Raw genomic sequence first — 21,420 nt, 5'->3', positions numbered from 1 at the left:
CAGCAACATATTGAAATAAATCCCCGGTATCATCTTTCACCATATTCCCTTTTGCTGCACACAGGATATGGTGAGGAGTGGCTTCTCTGAGCACCCCCAGAATGTTTGCTGAAAAATCCCAGGACAATATAGCTACCATTTTCCTCATTATTTCCAAGGGTCTGTTTTCACAAGCTTCCATCTGCACTGGAGCTACCAGTCAGCCCGGTGAAGCTGTTGTGCACCAGGGGCAGTGTCCGTGAACAGTGGCTGTATGGCCATACTTCCCACCTGACTCAGACTTAGCGTGTGTGGGCAATCCCCCAAAAGCCTGTCCCCAGCTCGCTGTCTCTGTGATCCCACTGGGTATGTGGGAACAGCCGGCAGCGGGATGAGTTGCCTTAGGAGACTGGGCAGAGCTGCAGGTATTGAGACTGATATCCCGTGTTTCCCACATCCAACCCTGTAAAACTAAACCTGGGGCTGCCAAATGCCTGGAATAAAAGTCCTGTTTCCAGCCTGGGCTGGATCCCACCACGCTGCTGCTTTCTGGAAGGGCTGAGCTGGCAGTTCGTGCTCCATGTTCCTCTTTGTGTTTCAGTTCTGCTTGGCACTGCACAATGGCAGCTCAGCCCACACACCCCCGGCCCCGCAACCATCCAGCCAGCCAGGAAGCCTTTCCTAACACATCTCTGTGCTCTGCAGGCTGTTCTGCTGAGAGGTGACAGCATGGATAAACCCAGTGGGAGCAGGGATGGATGGCGGTACAAGGGCACCCATGTTTGCCAAGGACAAAAATCACTCCCAGCTTGACCATGCTGGCTTTTAGCTGCACCTTAGGTGGGCTCCCAGATCTTGTGCAGTTGAACCATAAGCTGTGTCTTTGGCCCAAATCTGAAACTTAGTCTGACTTTGAAAGAAATGGGACTATACAGGACAGCTCTCGGCCTCTCCCTTGGGAGGAGGGAGGGACCAGTGGGAATGCTTTTCTCACACACCTCTTGCTTTCTGATTTCCCTTTTTTTCTATACCAGCTTGATTCAGGGCCCCAGAAACCAATCCTTCCTCTTTTGCTGACCTTTTCTGAGCAGTTCTTATATGTCCTGGTGGGCACAGGGTCAGGCACTGGCTCCCCTGCCAGGAGTCCTTGCTTAATCCTTAAAATGACTCCTGTATCTGTGCTCTTGCAGGCAGAGGAGCGGAGAACAGCAGAGAAGAGGAGATCAGACAGTGACAGAGGCCCAGAAAGTGAGCACAGCCGGAAGGTGAGTGGGACCTGTGTCCCTTTGGGGGACTGTTGCCTTGGAAGAGGAAACCAGTAGGATATACCTCCCCACTACGGTCCTGAAGGAAGGTGATCTTTAAGGTCCCTTCCGACCCAAACCCTCCTGTAATTCTGTGAAGCAGCAGTGTGCTCTCATGTGGCCCCCACTGCTCATCCCGCTCCTCATCCAAAGTGTAACCGAGCAGTTGAGCTCTTAGAGCAAAGCAGCGCTGGAAAGGTGACAGGGACCTGCCTCGTGGCTGCTCAAGCCCCTCACACAGCTGCAGGGAAGGGTAACATGCCCACCCCTGTGGCAGCACAGCCCTGGCTGGTTCCTCTCCCAAAACCATTTCTTTGTGGATTGAAGAGCTCAGGCCGCATTAGCTACAGCTCCTCACTTCCGCAGGAGCTGAGGAGGATGGAGGTAAATTAAAACAGAGGCCTTCCCACTGACTGTTTAATGCAAAGCCTGGAGACATGCTGGCTCCCCCGAGCCTGCAGATGCTTTAATTAATGGAGCACAAATGGAATAACCCCACCTCAGCAGGATTCATTAGGAGGACACAGATGGGCTCCTAGACAATAATTCTATCTGAGCCCCCCAGAGCAGGAAAGGGGAACACGATGGCCTGTGGTCCAGCCAGCCACAGCTCTGCTGTCACTGAGGTGAGGGACCAGCCCTTCCTGCTCCGTGGGCCCATGAGAGACCATGGCACCAGCCCCAGTCCTGCCCTCACTTTTGGCTTTATGGGTGCAGCAGGACTCACTGTGGGGCTGGAAGTGGTGGGGAGCCTTTCCAAGTACCCTGGCCCAGAGATCCGTGCTTGCCCTGGCTTTGCCCTACTGTGCCCTGCCTTTCTGTTCGCCTCCTCTCTCCCTCCCCGTGGCCGTGGGCTCAGGTGCCCCAGCTCCTGCCAGCCCAGGATGGAGGAGCACTTGGAGCCACCCCAGCTCCGGCCCACGCGGGTGGGTCACCCCGGTAACGGGGCTTTCTGTGCCGCCCTCCCGCCGCTCCACTTTCATCCGCGCAGGCTGAGGGGGCAACTCCTCTCTGGGGAAGGGCTGAGGGCGGCTGCTGGAGGGACACGTGTGTGAGTGATGAATTGCCTGCTGGTAATTAGCACCCCAGGACTGGCTCTGCACTGAGCTGTTCCCTACGCTCTGTTGCTTGACAACACACCACGGCCTGCCGGCTCCTGCTTCCACGGCATCCATTAACCTGACAGCTGGGATACCTCCCCCCACATGCTCCCTTAGCTCTGAACTGCCTTTTCATTAAGATCTCAATTTTTGAGCAGTGTCTGGAGGAGTGACAAACCAAGAGCCTGACAGCAGTGAAGGGGAAGAGCCCCTTTGCTCCGGGAGTGGGCACAGGGTCGGCCTGAGCTCTGTGACTGTGGGCTCCCATGGTGCCTGGTGGTCACAGAAGGCTGGCTTCCTTTTCCGCCTTCTCAGTGTGAAGGATTTCATAGCCATAACTTTGATTTTAGTGTGCCAAAGTCTTCAGGCTGGGGGGACTCATCAGCCCGGTGCATGTTCCATGTGAGTTCAGCCTCTCAAACCCTGCTGCAAACACTCCAGGAACTGACTATGCCATAGGTAAACCTTAGCAAAGTGGCTTTTCCAGGAAAATCTGAGAACATTTGGGTTTAAAACCTTCACATAAGCAGTGAAGGCCGCTGTCTAATTTACACCCACAGTTAAAGTGGCTGCAGGTACAAATGCAGTGAACCCATCCTGTGGCCATTTGCACATGATTACAGGGGCAGGCTCCAAAAGGTTGCAATCAGGGACCGAACATCTAGAATGAAAAAATACATCTTATGGGAGCTGCTTCACAGATCTGGAGGTTGGATAGCGCTCAAGAACCAAGGAAACACTGTGGTTTGGGTTAAGGAAACAGCAGTGATACCCCACCTCTTTAAGATAACAGGAATGTGTCCAGATGGCAAAATTCAGGGCTTTAGGTGAAAGTGATTTTAATCATTTGAAATGTCAAAGCTCTTCCTGCAGTCTGGATGAAGTGGAACAACTTCTCAGAAATACATTGCCACCAATTATCATTGTATTGCTGAATATAATCCCCAGAAGTGTCCAAGGCCAGGTTGGATGGGCCAACCTGGTCTAGTGGAAGGTGTTCTAGTGGAAGGTGTCCCTGCCCATGGCAGGGGGATGGAACGAGATGAACTTTAAGGTCCCTTCCAATCCAAACCAGTCTGTGATTCCATGAATATCCCTGGAAGGGAGTGGTTGCTTGCTGTGATTTGGCTGTGGATTTGCAATGTGGCTCCAGGCAATCTGTGTAACTTCTTCCTGCCTCAGTTCTCCTCTCTGTAGAGCCAACAAGCCCAGGACTGGTGTATTTGGGGTGTGAGTGAAGCAGAGCCCTGGGCATGCACAACACTGCAGAGAGGGGAGCTGAGCTCGCTCCAAGTTGTTCTTAAATACTGCATTCTGGTGGTGACAGTACAAAGTACCCTGAACGGGGCTGTTTCAGGCAGTTTTATTAACCAGAAGCTCTTTTCCCTCCCCCAGGATGGTGGGAAGTCAGTGCAGAAGAGCCCTGGAGATGTGAGTTTCCCCATGACTGGTCGGGAACGCTCGGAGTACATCCGCTGGAAGAGGGAGAGGGAGCAGATTGACCTGGAGCGCCTGGCACGGCACAAGAACGCCAAGGGCGAGTGGCGGCGGGCTTGGGATGTGGAGAAGTCGGAGCACATGTAGGTCCTTCCCTGTGCCAGGGGAGTTTGCCTGCAGAGGCCTAAAGCCACTGGTGGGATCTGGTGCAGATACTTATTGCCAAGCACATCCCATGCTGTCATGTGCCTCTCCCTGGTCAAATCCACACTTTCTCCCCCTGACCATGTGGGATCAGATAACAGTCCACAGGTTCTCTCACTGCCCTGCTTGTTTGTCCTTTTCAAGCACAGGAGAGTCCAACGTCCCTAAATCCTCCCCACCCCATACACTGAGCCTGTTCGGGTGCTGCAGGTTGAGGGGGTCATCCAAAGGGCCACCTGTGGGATACAGGAGCAGTATTGGGGACAGCAATGTGGGAGAGCTGGGAATGGGACTGACACATCCCTGCCTTAATCACTGTCCCCCTGAACTGTACTGCTTCAGCTGGGTCACACCACCTAGGGAGCTTTGCAGGATGACCTGGCACCTGCAGCGGGATAAGGCTCTGGTAGGGTATGGAGTTTGGGAATGTTACAAAGGTTTGCTGATAGATTCGTACAGGGCAGGTAGGTGGGACAATCCTTTGGCCGAGGAATGGGACCAAACACATCAATTTTCAGTCACTGAGACCTCAATAATTAGAGGTGACCTGTCTTAAGTGGGTGCTGAGTGTTGCTGGCAAGACAGCCCTGAGCCCTACTGCTCTCTCATTTATCCATTTTTAAGAGAAAAGCCATAACACAAAATAAGCAGGACTAGAAACAAACCAGATGAGTCTGATCTGAGATGTGAAGTCCTAAAGCTACTTCAGGCTGTGTTTGGAAGCTTTGGGAAGCTGCATTTGAGCACAGCTACACTACAGGCATCTATAGGGAGTTCATAGAACTTAACATATACATGTGGGTACTGATGTAAAGGTTTTGGAGGCTCTCCTTTGGGGTAGAATTGCCTTACAGCCTCATTTCTCCTGGCTGGTGCAGCTGCTTCAGCTCCTGCTGAGAAACCTGCCCAGGTTTGCCCGTGGGCAGGTGCCAAAGGGCTGAGGGCTCCTGCCCACACTTTGCACACTGGGGGAGGATGGTCAGGTCTGACAATGCCTGTTTTTAACCTGCAGGTTTGAAGAGGACTTTGTTAAGGATGGGGAGCCAGCCTTGGATAATCCCAGCAATAAGAAAGGTTGGCAGGGGACACCTAGATTCTGTCCTGACACCAGTGAACGCTGGTCCTGCGCACCCGAGTGCTGCAGCAGCTGCCGGGGCTGAGTCAGCTGAGAAGCTCTGCTTCCCTGGGCAAATGCCTCTGAGCTGGGGCTCAGCCCTCCCTGGGCTGGGCAGGGGGCTCAGGGGATGGGATTTGAGCTGGCTCAGGGGATGGGATTTGAGCTGGATGCTAGAGCTTTGGACCTTCCTAGAGCTTTGGACCTTCCCAGGGACAGCACTTGCTTCCGTAACCTGGGACGACACCATCCGGAGGCTCAGCCCTGTCTCCTTTCCCAAACACTGGTTTGAGAGGCAATCCTATTCCAGAGCACAGCATCTCTGATCCCTGGGGCACATGCTGGCTTCTTTACTAGCATTAGTCCATCCTGACTCCTGTTGCTCAGGAGATGGACTGGCAGAACCAAGCTTTCCCTTGTGACACCGTTTGAACATCAGCCTTTCTGCTGCCTGTCCATTGCAGATCCTCACTCACTTCGGTGCTTCCTTTGCTGTGTCCTTGCAGGGGGAAGAAATGCAAGGAAATTTCAGCACAGATCCTTTCCTGCCGATGGCAGAGGTGAGTAAGCCACAGGATTCTTTTGTGCCACCCCACTAAATGCCAGCACCTCTGATACTCCTCATGGAGAGAGTTCTCTCCAGGCACTCACAGATTTGGAGTGGCTTTTGGGGACAGACCACGTGGCTGCTCTCATATCTGTGTGCAGGGGAGAACAAGACTTCCAAGAACAGCACAAGAGAGACTATATCCAAGGAATAAGATTTAAAGTTATAATTGGAATTTGGAATAAAAAAAAAACCACAGAAGAAACACCTTAAATTCTCAATTTGTATGTATGACTAAAAAACAAATGTGCAGTGTGCAAACAGCTTCAGAGGCTTCCCACTCCAGAGGTACTTTCCAGGGATCCAAGGATGTTAACATCTCCAGGGGTCTGGAGGACCGGAAGCAGCAGGCTGGTTGTGCCTGCTTTTGCCTGGCATTTCCAATCTGTTTTTCAGGTGGAGGACACCATGGGGTGAACGTGAGCGACCCTGGCCCGAAGGCAGTGCCCGCAGTGAGCAGCCGTGCCAAGGGGAAGGACAGACTGACGGGCAGAGCCAGGAGGTGAGGAGCTGGCAGCAGGGCCGTGCTGGGCTCACTCCTTGCCTAACTGGGAAGAGGGACAGACAAAACCTGATATTTTCTGTGATGTCTGGCAGGAATTCCCTTGGTGGGGTTTGTGGGACTTGTGGGGTGTGTCGTCACTGTCCTGACCTGCTGCACCAGCTCTCTGAGAACAGCCCGGGGGGTCGGGTTACTCTGGGCCCAGATTTGGGTACCACTGGCACACCCCAGCAAGCTTTTGGACACATCTGGTCTGGCTTCCAGGCACGGCTGAAACGGAGGAGCCGCCTCCAAAGATACTTCCCAAATGAACCAATAGGAATGGGGATTGACACTGTGGTACAAGTGGCTTTAATTCTTCTGAAACAACTGCTCTTAAAGATACCAACCCTGGTGAGGAGGGAGGGGGCTGCTCCTGCCAGCAATGCAGTCATTTGCACAGAAGGAATTTCAGAATATCAGCAAACCCATGTTTTGCAGGGAGAAATATGTGCATGTGTTATATATGTGTATATTATATATACCATGTTTGTTTGTGACCTGTAGGTCAGCAGGCACACACACAAGAAGGGAAGGGTTCCTCAGCCCTTCCCTGCCCAGTAGCACTGCATGGGCAGGTTCAGATTTAGATTTATATTTATATTCACCCAGCAAATTCAGACAAGCCAAGGAAAGCAGTTCCTCACACAGCCTTTCACGAAGCCGTGGCCCTCCTTGGCACACGATGTTGTAGCTGCTGCAAATTTATTATGGGGTCAAAATGCACTCACACAAATCCTTGGGAGAGACTGTCTGCTAAGCTCAGCATGACTCAACAGAGATACCATCTCAGGCTGAGGAAATCCTAGAGCCACATGTTCCTGGAAGCTGGGGAGGGAACAGGGGGTAGGTCAGCGCATTTTCCCTCTTTCCAAACCCTACCCTAAGCATCTGCCAGTGATGCTGGGAATGTAAAAGCAATTTTATCCTTCAGCATCTCCCTCTGTGACCTGGGACATTTGGGCACTCTCAGGCAAACAGGACCAGACTGTGGGAAGCACCAGCACAAGCAAACTGTATCTTCTTAGTCTAACTCAACTGTCTGTTCTGGCAATTGGAATTTATGTTTTCATTACAGTTAGAATTAAGATTTAGTGGCCTCAGATGAGTCTCTGGATGGGCCTGGACAAGGGGCTCAGACAGGGAATGCATGGCCCTGGTAGGAATCCCTACCAGGTGTCAGGCCGGGACAGTGGCTTTGCCATATGAGAACTTGAGGGCCTAAATTCTGATTTAATTTTTTTCTTGACAGGTGGGATGCAAAAGAAGGCGAGGACATGTCTTTTCTGAAGGATGACCTTGATGGCCAGGTGAGCTCAGGAGTTCCAGGCTGGCTGCTGAGTTTTCCCCACACATGCACTACCAGGAAAGTTGGATTCTCTGAGCCACTGTGAGCTGGGACCTCTGTTTTGGGGTCAGTGTACCCCTCGTTAGCACTCTCCACATGGCATGGTGTGACAGCAGCTTCAGTGCTTGCACTGCCCCTCTATCAGCACAACCACCCCACCTATTCTGACCCCTGAACACTTCACCTACATCCCTTCACACTTTTTAATGGCCTTTGCAAATTTTTCCTCAAGTTTTGAGAACCCTCAGAGACAAGAAAATACCATCTACTGGTATTTTAAAAAGCTGAACTAAATGTCTCCTTTGTTTCTCAGAGGAGCCTTGGTGTGGACAAGCGGAAGAGCAGAGGAGAGGAGGGGGTGGAAGAGAACTGCACAGCTGAGCAGGAGGAGAAGGGGAAGCAGCCAAGCCTCCAGGATCACGGGGCCTCCTCATCCCAGCGGCTCCGAAGGGAAGGGGGGAAGGTCCATCCTGCCCACAACGGGCAGAAGGAGGAGCGGAGAGGGGTGAAGGGCTGCAGCACGGAGGTGTCTGTGACCAGCACAGGGGACTCAGAGCCAGGGCCCAAGCCAAGCAAGGAAAGTGTTGGGGAAGATGCCAATGGGAAACCTGGCACTGCTGACACCTCCCAGGAGAAGGAGAGCACTGGCAGCACTGCTCCTCCGAGCAGCCTCCCAAGCACTGTGCCAGCCACCAGCGAGGAGACTTTGTCCCTGCCCGTGGGAGCGAATGTAGATGGAGCTGGATCAGAGAAAAACCCAGTTTCACAACAGGAGTCCTCCCAGGACTCCTCAAACTGCCACGGAGAACAGCTGGACACAGCAGCAGGAGACAGACTGGATGCAGATCGAGGACAGCTGGTGAGCAGAGAAGGGGAGGAAATGACCCAAAGCACTGCCCTGGAGGGGCAGGCACTTGCACTGAAAGGAGAAGATGCTGAAGGCACTGAACACCAGGAGCCTTTGCCCCCAGGGAAAGCCAGCTCTGACAAGACTGTTGTGCCTGAGCAGGACACAGCAAAGTCCCAGTCCGGAGAAGGGGACCAGCCTGAGGACTGCAAGGACAAGGACACTGGGGATGCCCTCAACTAGCACAGGTTGCACCGGCTTGCCTGAGACAGAAGGTGAGTTCCTGACCCCCTCCCCATGGAGTCTCTGCTGTCCCATTACTGCTCTCAGCCATAGTTCAGGGCCACAACTCCACTTGCTGTGGTATAATGGCATCAGAGCAGAAAACTGTCCAGAAATGTTCATTAGCAGGGCTAGGGATCCCTCAGGGAGTTAAACCTGTGAATCCCAAAGGCCTGTCCTGGAGTGGATGGGGAAGGAGTGGAAAGTCAGGAAAATTCTGACTGAAAACTGGGCTGCTGACACACATTAGTTAGGGCACAAACTGAGACTATTCCTGGGAAGGGAAAACCTCAGAAAGGATGGGAGGGATAACCTCAGCGGGATTACTTGTCTCTGGGGGGATCACAAATTGAGGTCAGCATGGTACCTGCCCCAAACCCTTTGAAAGCCACAGAGGCCCCACCCCGTGGGCAGAGGTTTGGGGAAGGTTGGCTCCATGGGGGGTTGTCTTCCCAGTACAAGGTCTGTGAGTGATGGATGGTAACACTGGTGCAGGGCAGTGCATAAACACACAGGGTGAGATGGGTCACGAACCAAACAGAGGAGGGAGAACACATCTGGTTATGGAGAAGTGCTCCAGGTTTTACACAAAGAAGTTTCTTCCATAAGGGCAAACGGAAAGCAAGAAAAGCCAGGAGAAGGAACAAAGGATGGCAGGAACAAACGTAAAGTAGGAATTAGGAGCAAAGGGCAAGGCGAGAGTGTAGGGGCTCTTTCTGCAAGGTGTGTTTGTTCTGGGCAGTGCCCCCCAGATCAGGATGTCACGCAAAGCAGAGATGAGCATTTCCAGAACACAGGCCAGGTTCCCTCACCCCTGAGTTGCTGTCAGGATACCCCCGGCTCTTTCCTTTACAGAGGCAGCAACACTGTTCCATGAGTAGGCACTTGAGTTCCATGAGTAGGCAGCAATTGGCTGCTCAGAGCCAGGCAGGCAGACCCCCCCTCAAGTACCTTTCCCAGATTCCATGAGCTTTCCTGCAGACCTCAACCCAGCAGTGTCCCCCCTGGTGCTGCTCAGCATTCATCCCAGAGTACAAATGAGCTTAGGGATGAAGTGGCTAAGCTGCTAATAAAGACTTTCCCTATAATCCCATCCACACAAAAGGCAGGGAGAAGCACAAGAGTCACAGCAATTTCAAAAAGACAAAGCACCAAGAACCAGCAGGAGCTGGTTCTGTGCTTGAACGAAAATTCCTTCCAGTGAGGGAAATTAATTCCAACAGCATTTAGGAAAATGTTTTGAAACACCTGGATGCACATAGTGGGAGATTACTGTCCAGCCATGCCTCTCCAACCTACCAAAACTTCCCCAAAATTAGAGGATAAAGGGATGAATGACAACCTTGCTCACTCAGGATAACTTTAATTAGACACCAGCTAAGAGGAAACACTAAATTACAGCAGTTCATTTTCATCTCAGCGATGGAGATTCCTGTGGTGTGGTAATAGGGCCCTGAGTCCACTTCAGTGTGGCTCTCCACTCCATCACTCCTCCCTGGACTAATTACAGCAAGCTTAATTACAAACACAGCCATGTGGCCTGGAGAAGAGGAGGTGTTTGCACTTCAGCACTCAGGTACCTGCTGGGCTGAGCTGGGGCTGGGCACCGGTATCGATATCCAGGGCTTGGGAAACACTGAGCGTTGGGATGCCAGGGGGAACTGAGGGGTTAACTGGTGTCCATTCCATCCTGCCTTCCTGTCTCCTTCCTGCTGCCAGGCTCATTTCCCCTCGCCTGACCATGCCCCCACTCCTTTTAGTGCTTAGAGCAATCAGTAATTCCCAGCAAAGCCCATCTAGTTCCAACCCCCTGCCATGGACAGGGACACCACACCTTCCCCCGAGGAGCAGCAGGGTCTGTGCCCCCCATCTCAGCAGGGGGTCAGCAGGACTGGTTCATAATTCCCTGCCAGGAGGTAGCAGGTGACTTCCCAGTGGGATTTGCTTTTATTTCTCTGAAAAATACGGATGTGACAAATGCCATGTATGTCTCAGGAACGTGTCCGTTCAACATCTCAGATCTCACTAAGCCCAAACCGGAGCCCTCGTTAAAACTTTTCAGGCAGAAAATGTTATGTTTTTAAATACTGGTGATCCAGTTTTGATACAGTGCAGTTTTTGGAAAATCAGTGTTGAAAGAGGTGGTGTGATATTGCAAAATACACCCTATCAGCCCCCGAGGGATGTAAAAATATCATGCCATTACAAAGTTTATCTTGAGGAATTTCCATCCAGTAGAAAATCCTGGACTGGGTCACTTCACCTGCTGCCCAGGGCCATGCCCTCTCTTCATGACCTCACACGTCCCAGAGCAGGGCAGCATCTGTAACAGCTGGAAACGTGTCTTAGTGATAAGGATGGGCTGTCCCTGCCCTGCTCTGGGACTCCGCGGGGCCGTGTCCCACTCCCACGGAATGCAGATCTCACATCCCTTCCTGCACAGCAGCAGCTCCGTGCAGCCACCACATGGGGTTCACAGCTCCCCCTCCCAGTGCCTATTTTTGGCACTAACAATCTCCAGCACCTCCAAACCAGTGGGAGATGCTGTGCAGGGAGCGTGGTGGGGCTTTCATCCGTCGCTTCAAATAACAAGGAATAAATATTTACCCGAAGTGCAGGACTGGAATCCCTGGAGAATGTCCAACAAGTCCCAGAGAAGTAAACGATACACAAAAACCACAGAAGCTTTTCCCTGAATTCTCTTGAGAAAATTAATCTTAACATCTTTAGAGCAAATGCAGCTGGGGGTGGATTTGCAGAGCAGCTCCAGGGATGTGACCTTGGCGCTCTGGCTGACGTAGGAGCGGGGCCGGCAGGGCCTGTGTGCTGGGGACGGAGGGGTCGGCACAGGTCGGCTCTGATGCAAAGCAGCGCCCAGGGTTGGTGCAGGAAGCAGCACAAGCACAGACCAGCACTTCCCAGCACAGCCGGGGAGCTGCGGAAGCACAACCGGCTTCCTCGAGGTTCAGGAGACAGGAAATCCCATCTGCTGGCACGTCCTGGGAGCTGGCCTGGGATTGGCAGGGTCAAGGGCTTGCCTGGAATAGCACCGGCCTCCCTGGTCCTTCCTGCAGCCCACAGCACCCTCTGGAGCCCACTGTCATGCCATGGGCATTTCACATTCCCAGAGCACCTCTGCGTGCCACCACAGCAGAGAGCTTAGTCCTCGTGGAGAGCCGGGGAGTGGGATTGTCTCTGTACCTCTGGAGTGATGGAAACCTCTCCTGTGGTGCGATGTGGGAAAATACTGTTAACCCTGGAAAACACAGGGATTCTGTGAGAATGGTGCAGGAGACTCCGGACACGCAGGGAAGGACTCCAGAGCTGGTGAGGGAATGTTGTTTAGTCTAGGAGAAGGAAGGCAGAAAGCAGTGGAGTCGTGATCTCTGTAAATACAGGGGTAGCGAACACCAGCAAAGGGGGAGAAACATCCAAGCCAGAACACAATGCTGGGGCAGGGACCAATGTATTGGAGAAACACAGGAATAAATATGGGAAAACCAGGGAAAGGTGGCCACCTGTCAGGGACAGATGACTTGGAAGCACGCCATGGCTGGAGCAGGGACCTCCTTAGGGCCACTTACCGAAGCTTAACAACCTAAACACAACTCAGGGCTCTGCCAGATGAGCTGCTGCCATTCCAGCACTGGGAACAGAGCTGCTCTTGGATCCTGCAGTTGTTTCTGCTATCCCAGAGCTCCAGGAGGGAGCAGGTGCCCACACCTCAGCCACCTGTGTTCACCCCCCTAATGTAAACCCAGATGAAGAGGAGTTCATGTGCATGTACAGGTGTAATGTCCAGCTCCCACAGGCATCTCCAGCACAGACTGCCTTTACAGGTTTAAGCTCACCAAGGATTGCAGTGATAATTTTGCTACCAGCAAATCTAGACAAGGAAACCAGTTCTCATTAAAATAGGAATTAATTCAGGGATGTCCAATGGCCTGTGCTAGAGGATGTCTCATGACCTTGAGGGCAGATTTAGATGGGATATGGGGAAGGAATCCTTCCCTGTGAGGGTGGTGAGGCCCTGGCACAGGTTGCCTAGAGAAGCTGTGGCTGCTCCATCCCTGGAAATGTTCAAGGCTGGGTTGGACAGGGCTTGGAGCACTTCTGGTCTATTGGAAGCTGTCCCTGCCCGTGTGGAGCTGGACACCCTCAGCAGCAGGACAGGCCAGCCCTGGTTGCTGCACACAGACAGGACCAGGAATAACGTCTCCAGTGGCAATCTCCTCTCAGCTGTACATGGCATTGGCTGTGTCAGTACCTTGGGTCTGGCTGCAGAGCAGTTATTTATTAAATATCTGTGCCTGTGTCCTTAGATGATTCCTTGAGAGGTTTCTTTTTTATGCAAGCCAAGCTTCCTATGGCCTCTCCTGCCTTCGCAGGCTTTCATCTGTTTTTCTTTTTATATCCCCTCCCTGACCTTTCTCGGGAGCTTTGGGTGCTGAAATCTGCATTAGCAAAAGGAAGAGCTGTGGATTTAAACATGGAGGCAGGAAAATGCCAGCTCAGCAATTCTGAGCAGCACCCAAGCATCTGGCAACCAGAGAAGAATAAAAAGTCTGCCTTTCCCAATTAAAATCAGCGTGTCTGAGGCTGGAGGCAGCTCCAGGACAGCAGGCTCCAGACACGGGATAGTTTTTCACTAGGGAAAGCTGATTCACCCTCTGCCCTTGGGGCACACAAGGGCTGCACTCCCAGGCCAGGTTCACACGGAAACCAGCCCCTCCTTTTGCTCCAGCACACACAGAAGCATGTCAGGATTGTTGTTCCCGAGATGTAAGGAAAGAATAAAGGAGTTCTGCCTGTCCCAGAGGAGGACTGGGAGTGTTCCATCCAGACTGGTACAGTCAGCTCATCCCCTGGGCCGCGGAGCCCCCGCTGCTCCCGTCGGATTTGGCAGCAGGTATCTGGGTTATGCCCCAGCGGTGCCTCCCAGGCAGCCCCAGCCGTGCAGGAAGGGCAGGTTGGAACTCAGCAGACATTTTAATTTACACCTCAGCAGTTCCCTGGAGACTGATAATCCCGCTGCTGTCTCTGCTCTCCTTTTGCAGGATAACGTGCTGGAGGCGGTGGAGGAGAAGAGAAGAGGAGCACAAGCTTGTCCTCACTCTTTTACCTTCTATGAAATCAGCTTTCAGCACCTGCCCTGTGCCCAGCACCACCCCACTCACAGTTCTGGCATCCCCCTTCCCTCTCCATGTGCCAGAGGACAGGGAAGGGTGCCCACACTCCCACCCTACAGCAAAACCACCATCACTTATCTCTTTATTTGTTTGGCCTATATTGCAGCTGCGTGGCAAGCCAAGGAAATGTCTACTGGATGCACTTTATTTAATTTAATGACTAATTCTGTGTAGAGTTAAGGTTTGGGTTTCTGGGCACAGTTTTCTGCCCTGGAGGCTGGAGGGACCTGCCCGTGTCAGGGCTGTGCCAGTGCCTGGAGCAGCGGAAAGGGGTGGCGTGTGAGGGTGTAGTTCATAGGTGGGTGCAGAAATAGTGTTCAGAGCTCTGGTACTAGAGGTTTGCACATGGTTGAAGTGTTGGCAGAGGTGTACAGTAGTGGCAGGGCTGTGGATGGATGGAGCACAGCCGTGGGGCACAGAGCTCCATGTGCCAAGCACAGATGCCCCCCAGCATCTCCTCCCTGAAGAGCCTCCAGCTCTCCCCTGCTAGAAGCTGAGGAGCACATCAGGACACTGCTGTGTGCCGAGGAAGGGGGCTCTTGGGTTGAGCAGGGGTGGGCACAGCTCAACAAACTGTGCCTGCTTCCCAAGGGCACTGGTAACTGGGCACCCCTGCAGCAGGGCAATCTCCTCCTCCACCACACTGCCCAGAGCAGTGCCAGCAGCACCCAGGCCAGACTGGACCTGGAGGCCCAAGACTTCCTATCAGCTTTCACCTGCCTGGTTGTGCCTTCCGTAGCCTTGTGCTTGAATTAAAGAGGGCAGGAGTCCTCTGGAAGCTGCCCCACAGACCTTCTGAGCTGGCCTTAAAGACACCTTTCAAATGCAGGATCTGGAGAAGTATTTACAAGCACAAACGTGCAGCAATTCCAGCTGCTTGGATTTCCAGTCACAGCAAGCTGGGACCTAGCTGGAATACAGCTACCAGTTAAGGAGAAGGCACAGGGGATAACACAGCAGAATTTCTGACATGGGAACGACACAGCAGAGAGGGCATCGCCTTGGAGGTGCTGCTGTAAAACCTGACGCCAGAGGAAAGTCCCTGGGCCGGGTGTGTGGAGACTGCCTGGAATGCCCTGCAGGACCTGCTCTGGCGAGGCTGCCAGACTGCCCTGGAGACCAGGCTGGCACGTGTGGACTGAAATACTCGATGCTGCTTTAATAAACTAATATTTGCACACATAAACATTTGGTTTATGACTTAGACCCACAGCACCTACCATGAAGCACAAGCCTGGGAATTTCCTCCATGTGCCAAATTCAGGAGAGTTTACTGGCTTCACACCAGGTATTGTCAAGAAACAGAGCGTGCAGCTTTTGTGTTTTATCAGTAGAAACATCTTCACCCCACCAAAGCCCAGATGGGTTTATTTGGACTTACCCAACAGATAAATAAAAGATTGTAAAATTGCTCCAGGTCCTGGAGCTCCTCCATCACTGTTAAACGCTCATTTTCCTTATCTGACTGCCTCAAAAGCCTGCTTACAATTGTTTAGTTTGTTAATTTATTATTATTTTGTACATCAGGTCTCTGACCTCACTCTTGGTCCAGTCAGCCCGAGTCAATACCAGCATTTCCCAGGAGCCACTTTGCCTCCTGGTCCAAGGAACACACAGTCTCAGCTCAGGAGCTGCTGCACTCCAGAGCAGTCAGACACAGCCAGGCAGGGATTTCCCATTGCCCTGGTCCAGCGCTGTGCTGGAGAGATAGGAAACCTTATTGCCCTAGACTGTTCTGAAAGGAAAACCATCACTGTTCCTCCATTCCCTCCTTTTCCTCCTGCAAAGCCAAGTGACTTTGCAGGTACTGATGCCCAGGAAGGACTGAGACTGATCCAGGCTCCAGGGATGGGGCTGGGCAGGTTGTGCCTGTTCCAAGTGTAATTTTTTCCTGCTCATTAACACTTTGCTCGATGCACTTTGGTTGGTGCCTGGGTTGCGATTTTTCACACAACTGTGGCTTAGCTGCTGCTTCTTTTATGGTGAGAGAAAAGACTGAGAAGTTGACAAATCTGATGTAGAGGGATTATTTATATGAAATAAAAGTTGGAATGAGGAAAAACCTCCTGTTTCTTACTGTTTCTCACATGTAGAGTTTTAGGAATTGAACCTGTAATCTCTTCTTTTTAGAGGAACAGCTCCAGTTCAGAGTGCTGATCCTTTTGGGAAGTGCTGAACTCCTGGGCTAGCTAAGCTCCCTCACCCAAAAGCTTCCTGCAGCGACACCAGGAAGACAAGGGTCACTTTTTCATCGAGGCATCAAAGCCACCACCTCATCACCAGTGTACTTTCCTCACAAGCAAACGCGTTGGCAGCTCACAGAGTACCAAGTCACCTGCCTGCAGAGGTACCTGTTCCCTCCCAGCAGTGCTTGGCAGCTCAGGGATTTGGTGGAAGTTATTCCAGCTCTTCCAGACCCCAGGGAAGTGGCAGCACTCCCAGGCAGAATGCTTTTTCCTTCAAAGGAGCAGCTTGCCACTAGACACTCTTCTTCTTGGTAAAATGCACCATCAATTGCAACACAGCAACTCGGTAGCTAAAACTATCAAAACTGATCCCAGACCAGGGAGTCAGCTCTTGTATAAAGAGATCGATTTAAAACACCTTGAGCCAAGGACAGAAATACATCTGGACAAAGTTGGAGATACTTGTTCCCAAAGCAATTACTAAGGGAGGCAATGACATAAAACCCTGACAGCAGTTCCAGCTCTCCATTCCCACCTCAGCAAGTCCAATACCTGCAGCAAGAGCACACCCAGGTCACTAAGCAGTAATGCCCTACAGAGTCTCTAGAAGTACAAATAACAGAACAATTCACTGATGTCCCCACCAGTCCCCCTCCAATAAACTGGTTGCAGATGGCAGAGGGGGCTGGCACTTAGTCAGCAGTTTTGTATTTTAAGTGCATAATACAGCAGTTAGTGCTTCCTAAGTCAGAGCAGCAGCAGGATACAGCACTGCTGGGAAGGTCAGGACACTGCCTGCTGCCTTCCCTGGAAAGGTTGTGCAGCAGCAGCTCAACCAGCTCACGGGCTCAGCAGCCACTGGCAGGCGATTCTGGGAATTCTGCGGCCACTTCCTGCTCCCACCATCCCAGGGCAGTGACAGCAGCTGACCAGACACAGGGCTTTCCCAAAACTGCCTTCCAACACCCGTGGAACAGACAGAAGCCAAACTTCACCTCCTTAGCTTCACACTCCAGCTTGGCTATGTTTCTTATCCCATTCCCTTCTCCACACGCTCCGGCAGCTCCAGGGCTCAAAGCCAGCCATCAGCAACTCCCCCCAGAGCAGCCACTGAGACCAGCTGGGAGTTCCCTGAGGGAAATGCCTGAGGCCCAGAAGCGGCCCCTGATTTTGCCATCATGGCTGCACCACATGATTGCTTATCAGCTCCACTCATGGACTAAGCCAAACCTCCCTGTCAGAAACACGGCCCAGGAATGTGGGATTAAGCTGACGTGCATCGCATCAGCTGAGCCCACGAGAGAACGTGCATGGGGAAAAGGGAGCTCTTAGAGATGGAAATGGGAGCCAGCTGCTGGAGCACATCACACGCTCCACTAACTCTCCTTCCAGCTTTTCCCCTTCCTTCTGGTCCCTCTGCACGTGAGTTACACCAAATGCTCTCCTTGAACAAACAGGGCTCACTGGGACGAGCCCAGTGTGCGCAGGCAGAGGGCAAGAATTGAATGTCAATCAAAAGGGGTGAGCCAGAGGCACCCGCCTGCAAGGAGACAGCTCAGGAGGTTTGGACAAACACCCTCTCCTCCCTCTGCCACAGTTCTTTAAAGGCTCTTAGAGGACAAAAAGCTGCAACTCAGGCCCTAAATGATACAGAGACTCAAAGCTTGGGGGAAAAGTTGGCGTTACAGAATTAACGTCATGTTTAATCAATAAAAAAATGAAGTAAAAAAATGGAAGCGCAAATGCCAGAATTCCAGCCATGTGCTTACAGCCATCATGCCTTTACAGGAGCATCCCAGAGTCAGGAGTCCTGAGACTTGTCAGCTTCCTTCTCTCACTAAAGCAAAGGGCATTTCCCTCACATGTGATGAGCTCCTTCACCCAAACTGACTTTCAGCCATCTCCCTTCCACACCAACACACACGCTGGGAATTTGGCACCATTCCCTTGGCAGGTAACATGCAGGACAGCAGTCGTGTGAAGGGAATAATCCTCCCCAGCAATGCCAAGGAAACAACATCCTGGATCATGAGGTTGCAGACATTCTCATCTAGGAAGCCACACACCACCCTGTGCCTTGTCTTGCCTGATACAATCACACCAAGTGAACTGAATGTTTTTATTTTTTCAAGGAGCAATGAAGGGAAAGGCTGAACTGGAGCTGAAGTAACACAACAGACCACATAACCAACGGCCTTTTAAACCTCAGCTTTACCCCAGACTGGTGACTGCACCATTTAAGGGCACTAAAACAATTCTGTTGGGATGCAGATGACGCTCTCAGTACAACATAATGCAAAAATTCCCAGTCCAAGCTGTTCTCTGTTGCAGCCAACCTACTTCCCAAGAAATCCCTAATACCCTGAACTTTAAGTTAGCTTACACCTAGAAACCAGTCCACACAAGCCCTTTTTGTCACTAGAAGTATTTGCAAAGTGTACTTAGTCACCAATTTCTTCGACAGTCTGTCATGATGACAGTCACAAGCGCAGCAACGGGCTCATCATGGGCTGGCAGCAGCATCCCAACGGGAACACGTCTGCCTCCAGAGGGCTACTATGCCTGGCTACGGAAAGGATGGGGAACAGATTGTAGCTGAAGAATCTGGGCCCTGGAGATTTGGAAAACCAAATCACCTGAGCTGCCTGGCCCTTAGGCTGGCAGCCCGTGATCCTCCTGCATCTCCCCCAGGCCACCTCCCCTCCCTGGCTCAGTACAACCGGAGTAAGGCTGCGGAATGCTCCAAAGCCAGTTGTAACAGGTACAGAAATAGCAGCATTTCAGTGAGATCTGTTTGTCAGCAGAGGAGAAGATGCAAAAACACAGTCTGGGAACTCATCAAGCCTGCACTTTCCTCCAGGAATGCAGACAGCCACAACCATCCTCGTACTGGCTCATCAACTATTTTTAGCAGCAGTAAGGGAGGCAGCCATCAGGAAAGGGCCTGTTCCCTTTGATCCACGGATCCGAGCACTGTCCCAGAGATCCTCTGCCCCCAAACCTACAAACCAGGTAAAGAGCTGTAGGTTGTTCCTGCTCCCAAGTACGAGGCGTCTCTCGGCAGTTCCACGGCAGGTTGGAAGAGGGCCACGCAGCCCATTTCATTCCACTCACTTCCTCTCCTTCCCGCGCCACGCAGACGGCTCGATGAGTCTTCTGAGAGCAATTGGAGTTAAAGTGAAGGATGCCAGGGGGCCCTGGAAACCAGCACATGTTGGATGCACCACTCAGAGCCACTACAGAGCGCCCATGCTGCAGGCCAGGAGCAGAGAAATCCCAGGATCTGTGTCATCCCACTCAGCTTTATTTATCTCCAGAGATTTTATGGGATAAACACGAGCTCCTTCTCAGAGACACTTCCCAACTGGTTCTGCGTTTAGCACCCGAGCCAAGGAACAGCCTAAACTGAACTGGCACCACAACAAGCCTGGTTTGTTTCTCTGTCACTCATTCCTACCTCGAGGAGCTGCAGAAACCTTCCCCTGCAACCAGAGGTGTATCCCAAGGACAGCAAATGGCACCGCTGTCACCAGGACCCAGAGCTACCGCAGGCGTGTGCAGCCCCACGACAGGGATGAACACGCTGCCGGCAGAGCCAGCAGGGAACCAAAGCCACTCACAGAACACACACCGTGGGGTGTCCAGGAGCTGGTGCTGCCCCGGGACAGCTCAGCCTTCTGCTGCTGTGCATATTCGGGCTCCAGCCCCTCTCCAGCTCCTCCACCTGCCCCACAGGAGGGTGGCACTGATCCCTATTTGGCTGAAGTGACTAAGCGGGATCGTTTTGTCCTCCCCACCAGCTTTCCGTTCTAACAACACACAGCCTTCCTTGCACGCTCCAGAGAACTGCCAAGGAGGGTGAAAAGAAGATCCCAAAGCACTCTCTCCCTGCAAGCTCCTGCTTCTACCTTCCAAAAACGCTGTAAAGACAATGCCCAGCTGACACAGCCCTAACACAACACCACAGCCCCAAACACCCTGATTTTGGTACGAAACAGCTCTTTTCAAACACCAAGTGCCATATTTTATGGTACCTTCGTGATCTGCACAACTGAAATACGTACGTGACAGCACATCTTATCCCTCAGCAGAGGGGATCTGAACTGCTGGGATTGTTTCACAGGGATGCAGCACAGCCTGGCAGCCTCACTGATTCAGCCAAATCCATCCACCTGGAAAGCAGCAGCCTGGAACAACACAGCTCTTATGGTTTCCTAGTTGATATCCCACATCCCGGAGTCATTAAAGGCCAATGTTTTGCTCAAGGAATAGAACATTTCTGAAGGCTACAGGGAAGGCAAACACTGGGAAGAGAGGCTGCCCAGGGCACATCAGGAACTGCCCAGCCAAGACCTGCCCTGGGTCCGGGTGCCCCCAGGGCACAGGGATGATCCATAAGCACTGCCACCCCTCACAGGCAGCAGGGCAGGAGCACGGGGGGTACAACCACGACACAGCTCAGAGCCCACCACCACAGCTCCACCTGCTCTGCCAGCACAGATCCAAGCTTTCCAGCACCACCGCTTCCTTTCCACGATCAGCAGGATTTAAGCACATATGGAGGTTTTTCCAGTCTTGCCTATGGAGACCAACGACAAATGAATCAACATCATATACCACAGTTCCCACTGAAGCAGCCAAATTTCTGCTACTCAGAGCCCTTCCAGTTCAGCATTCCTCCTCCCACCACCGAAGAGAACATACTGTGTTACAGAGACTTTCATATTGGGAAAATATTTTAATATAGTAAACAAGTCAATTTACCTTCCACATATTTTAAATAAGTTTATGCTCATCGTTAAACAAAACTGGTTTTACTTAAACAACGGATTACAGCCTCTAAATTCGTATTGTTCCCAGCTGATCCTGTAAATAGTGAGGAATTTTGGACACCGGTATCCTTGTATAGGTAACAGACTGGCATAAACAGCGCAGGAATTCGATGCGGGTTCAACGGGAGAAGCTAGCCCTGGTGAGGAAGGAAACGAAGCCACAAAATTCCCTTTCGAGGACAAACGGAGGGGGAAAAGAAGATACCGCAGTTCCGCCGATTCCGGCGGGGCCGAGCCAGTGCCAGGTCAGTGTCCGCTCAGTGTCCGGTCCGTGTCCCGGCGCTCCGCGGTGCCGCGGGGGCGGCCGAGCCCTCGCTCTCCGTGCTGGGCCGGGCCCTCGCTCTCCATCGCCGGCGGAGCGGCCTCAGCCCCCATCAGGGGCTGCTCCCATCGGGGGCTGCGGGGCCGGGCGGGGTGGCCGCGGCGGGCGGGCCGGTGGCGGTGGCGGCG

The 21,420-nt window shown here is 52.4% G+C and overlaps 1 protein-coding gene across 3 annotated transcripts in view; it reads left to right on the top strand.

Annotated features, from left to right (window-relative positions):
* CCDC9B (coiled-coil domain containing 9B) overlaps positions 1-16,014 on the top strand; it is a 61,688-nt gene extending 45,674 nt beyond the window's left edge. For all 3 annotated transcript variants that reach the window (XM_027696392.1, XM_027696389.1, XM_027696391.1), the window contains 8 exons: positions 1,170-1,244; positions 3,779-3,963; positions 5,037-5,098; positions 5,645-5,698; positions 6,142-6,247; positions 7,539-7,596; positions 7,948-8,756; positions 13,821-16,014. In XM_027696392.1, the coding sequence (XP_027552193.1) occupies positions 1,170-1,244; positions 3,779-3,963; positions 5,037-5,098; positions 5,645-5,698; positions 6,142-6,247; positions 7,539-7,596; positions 7,948-8,724 (1,317 nt within the window). In that variant the 3' untranslated portion in view covers positions 8,725-8,756; positions 13,821-16,014. The remainder of the gene's footprint in view (positions 1-1,169; positions 1,245-3,778; positions 3,964-5,036; positions 5,099-5,644; positions 5,699-6,141; positions 6,248-7,538; positions 7,597-7,947; positions 8,757-13,820) is intronic.
* The last annotated feature ends 5,406 nt before the right edge of the window (positions 16,015-21,420 follow it).

The sequence above is a fragment of the Neopelma chrysocephalum genome, unplaced genomic scaffold, assembly GCF_003984885.1.
Source record: "Neopelma chrysocephalum unplaced genomic scaffold, ASM398488v2 Primary Assembly neopelma1_106b, whole genome shotgun sequence".
NCBI lineage: Eukaryota > Metazoa > Chordata > Aves > Passeriformes > Pipridae > Neopelma > Neopelma chrysocephalum.
The sequence above is the reverse complement of the archived record's forward strand: the minus strand, read 5'-3'. Positions and strand labels throughout refer to the sequence as shown.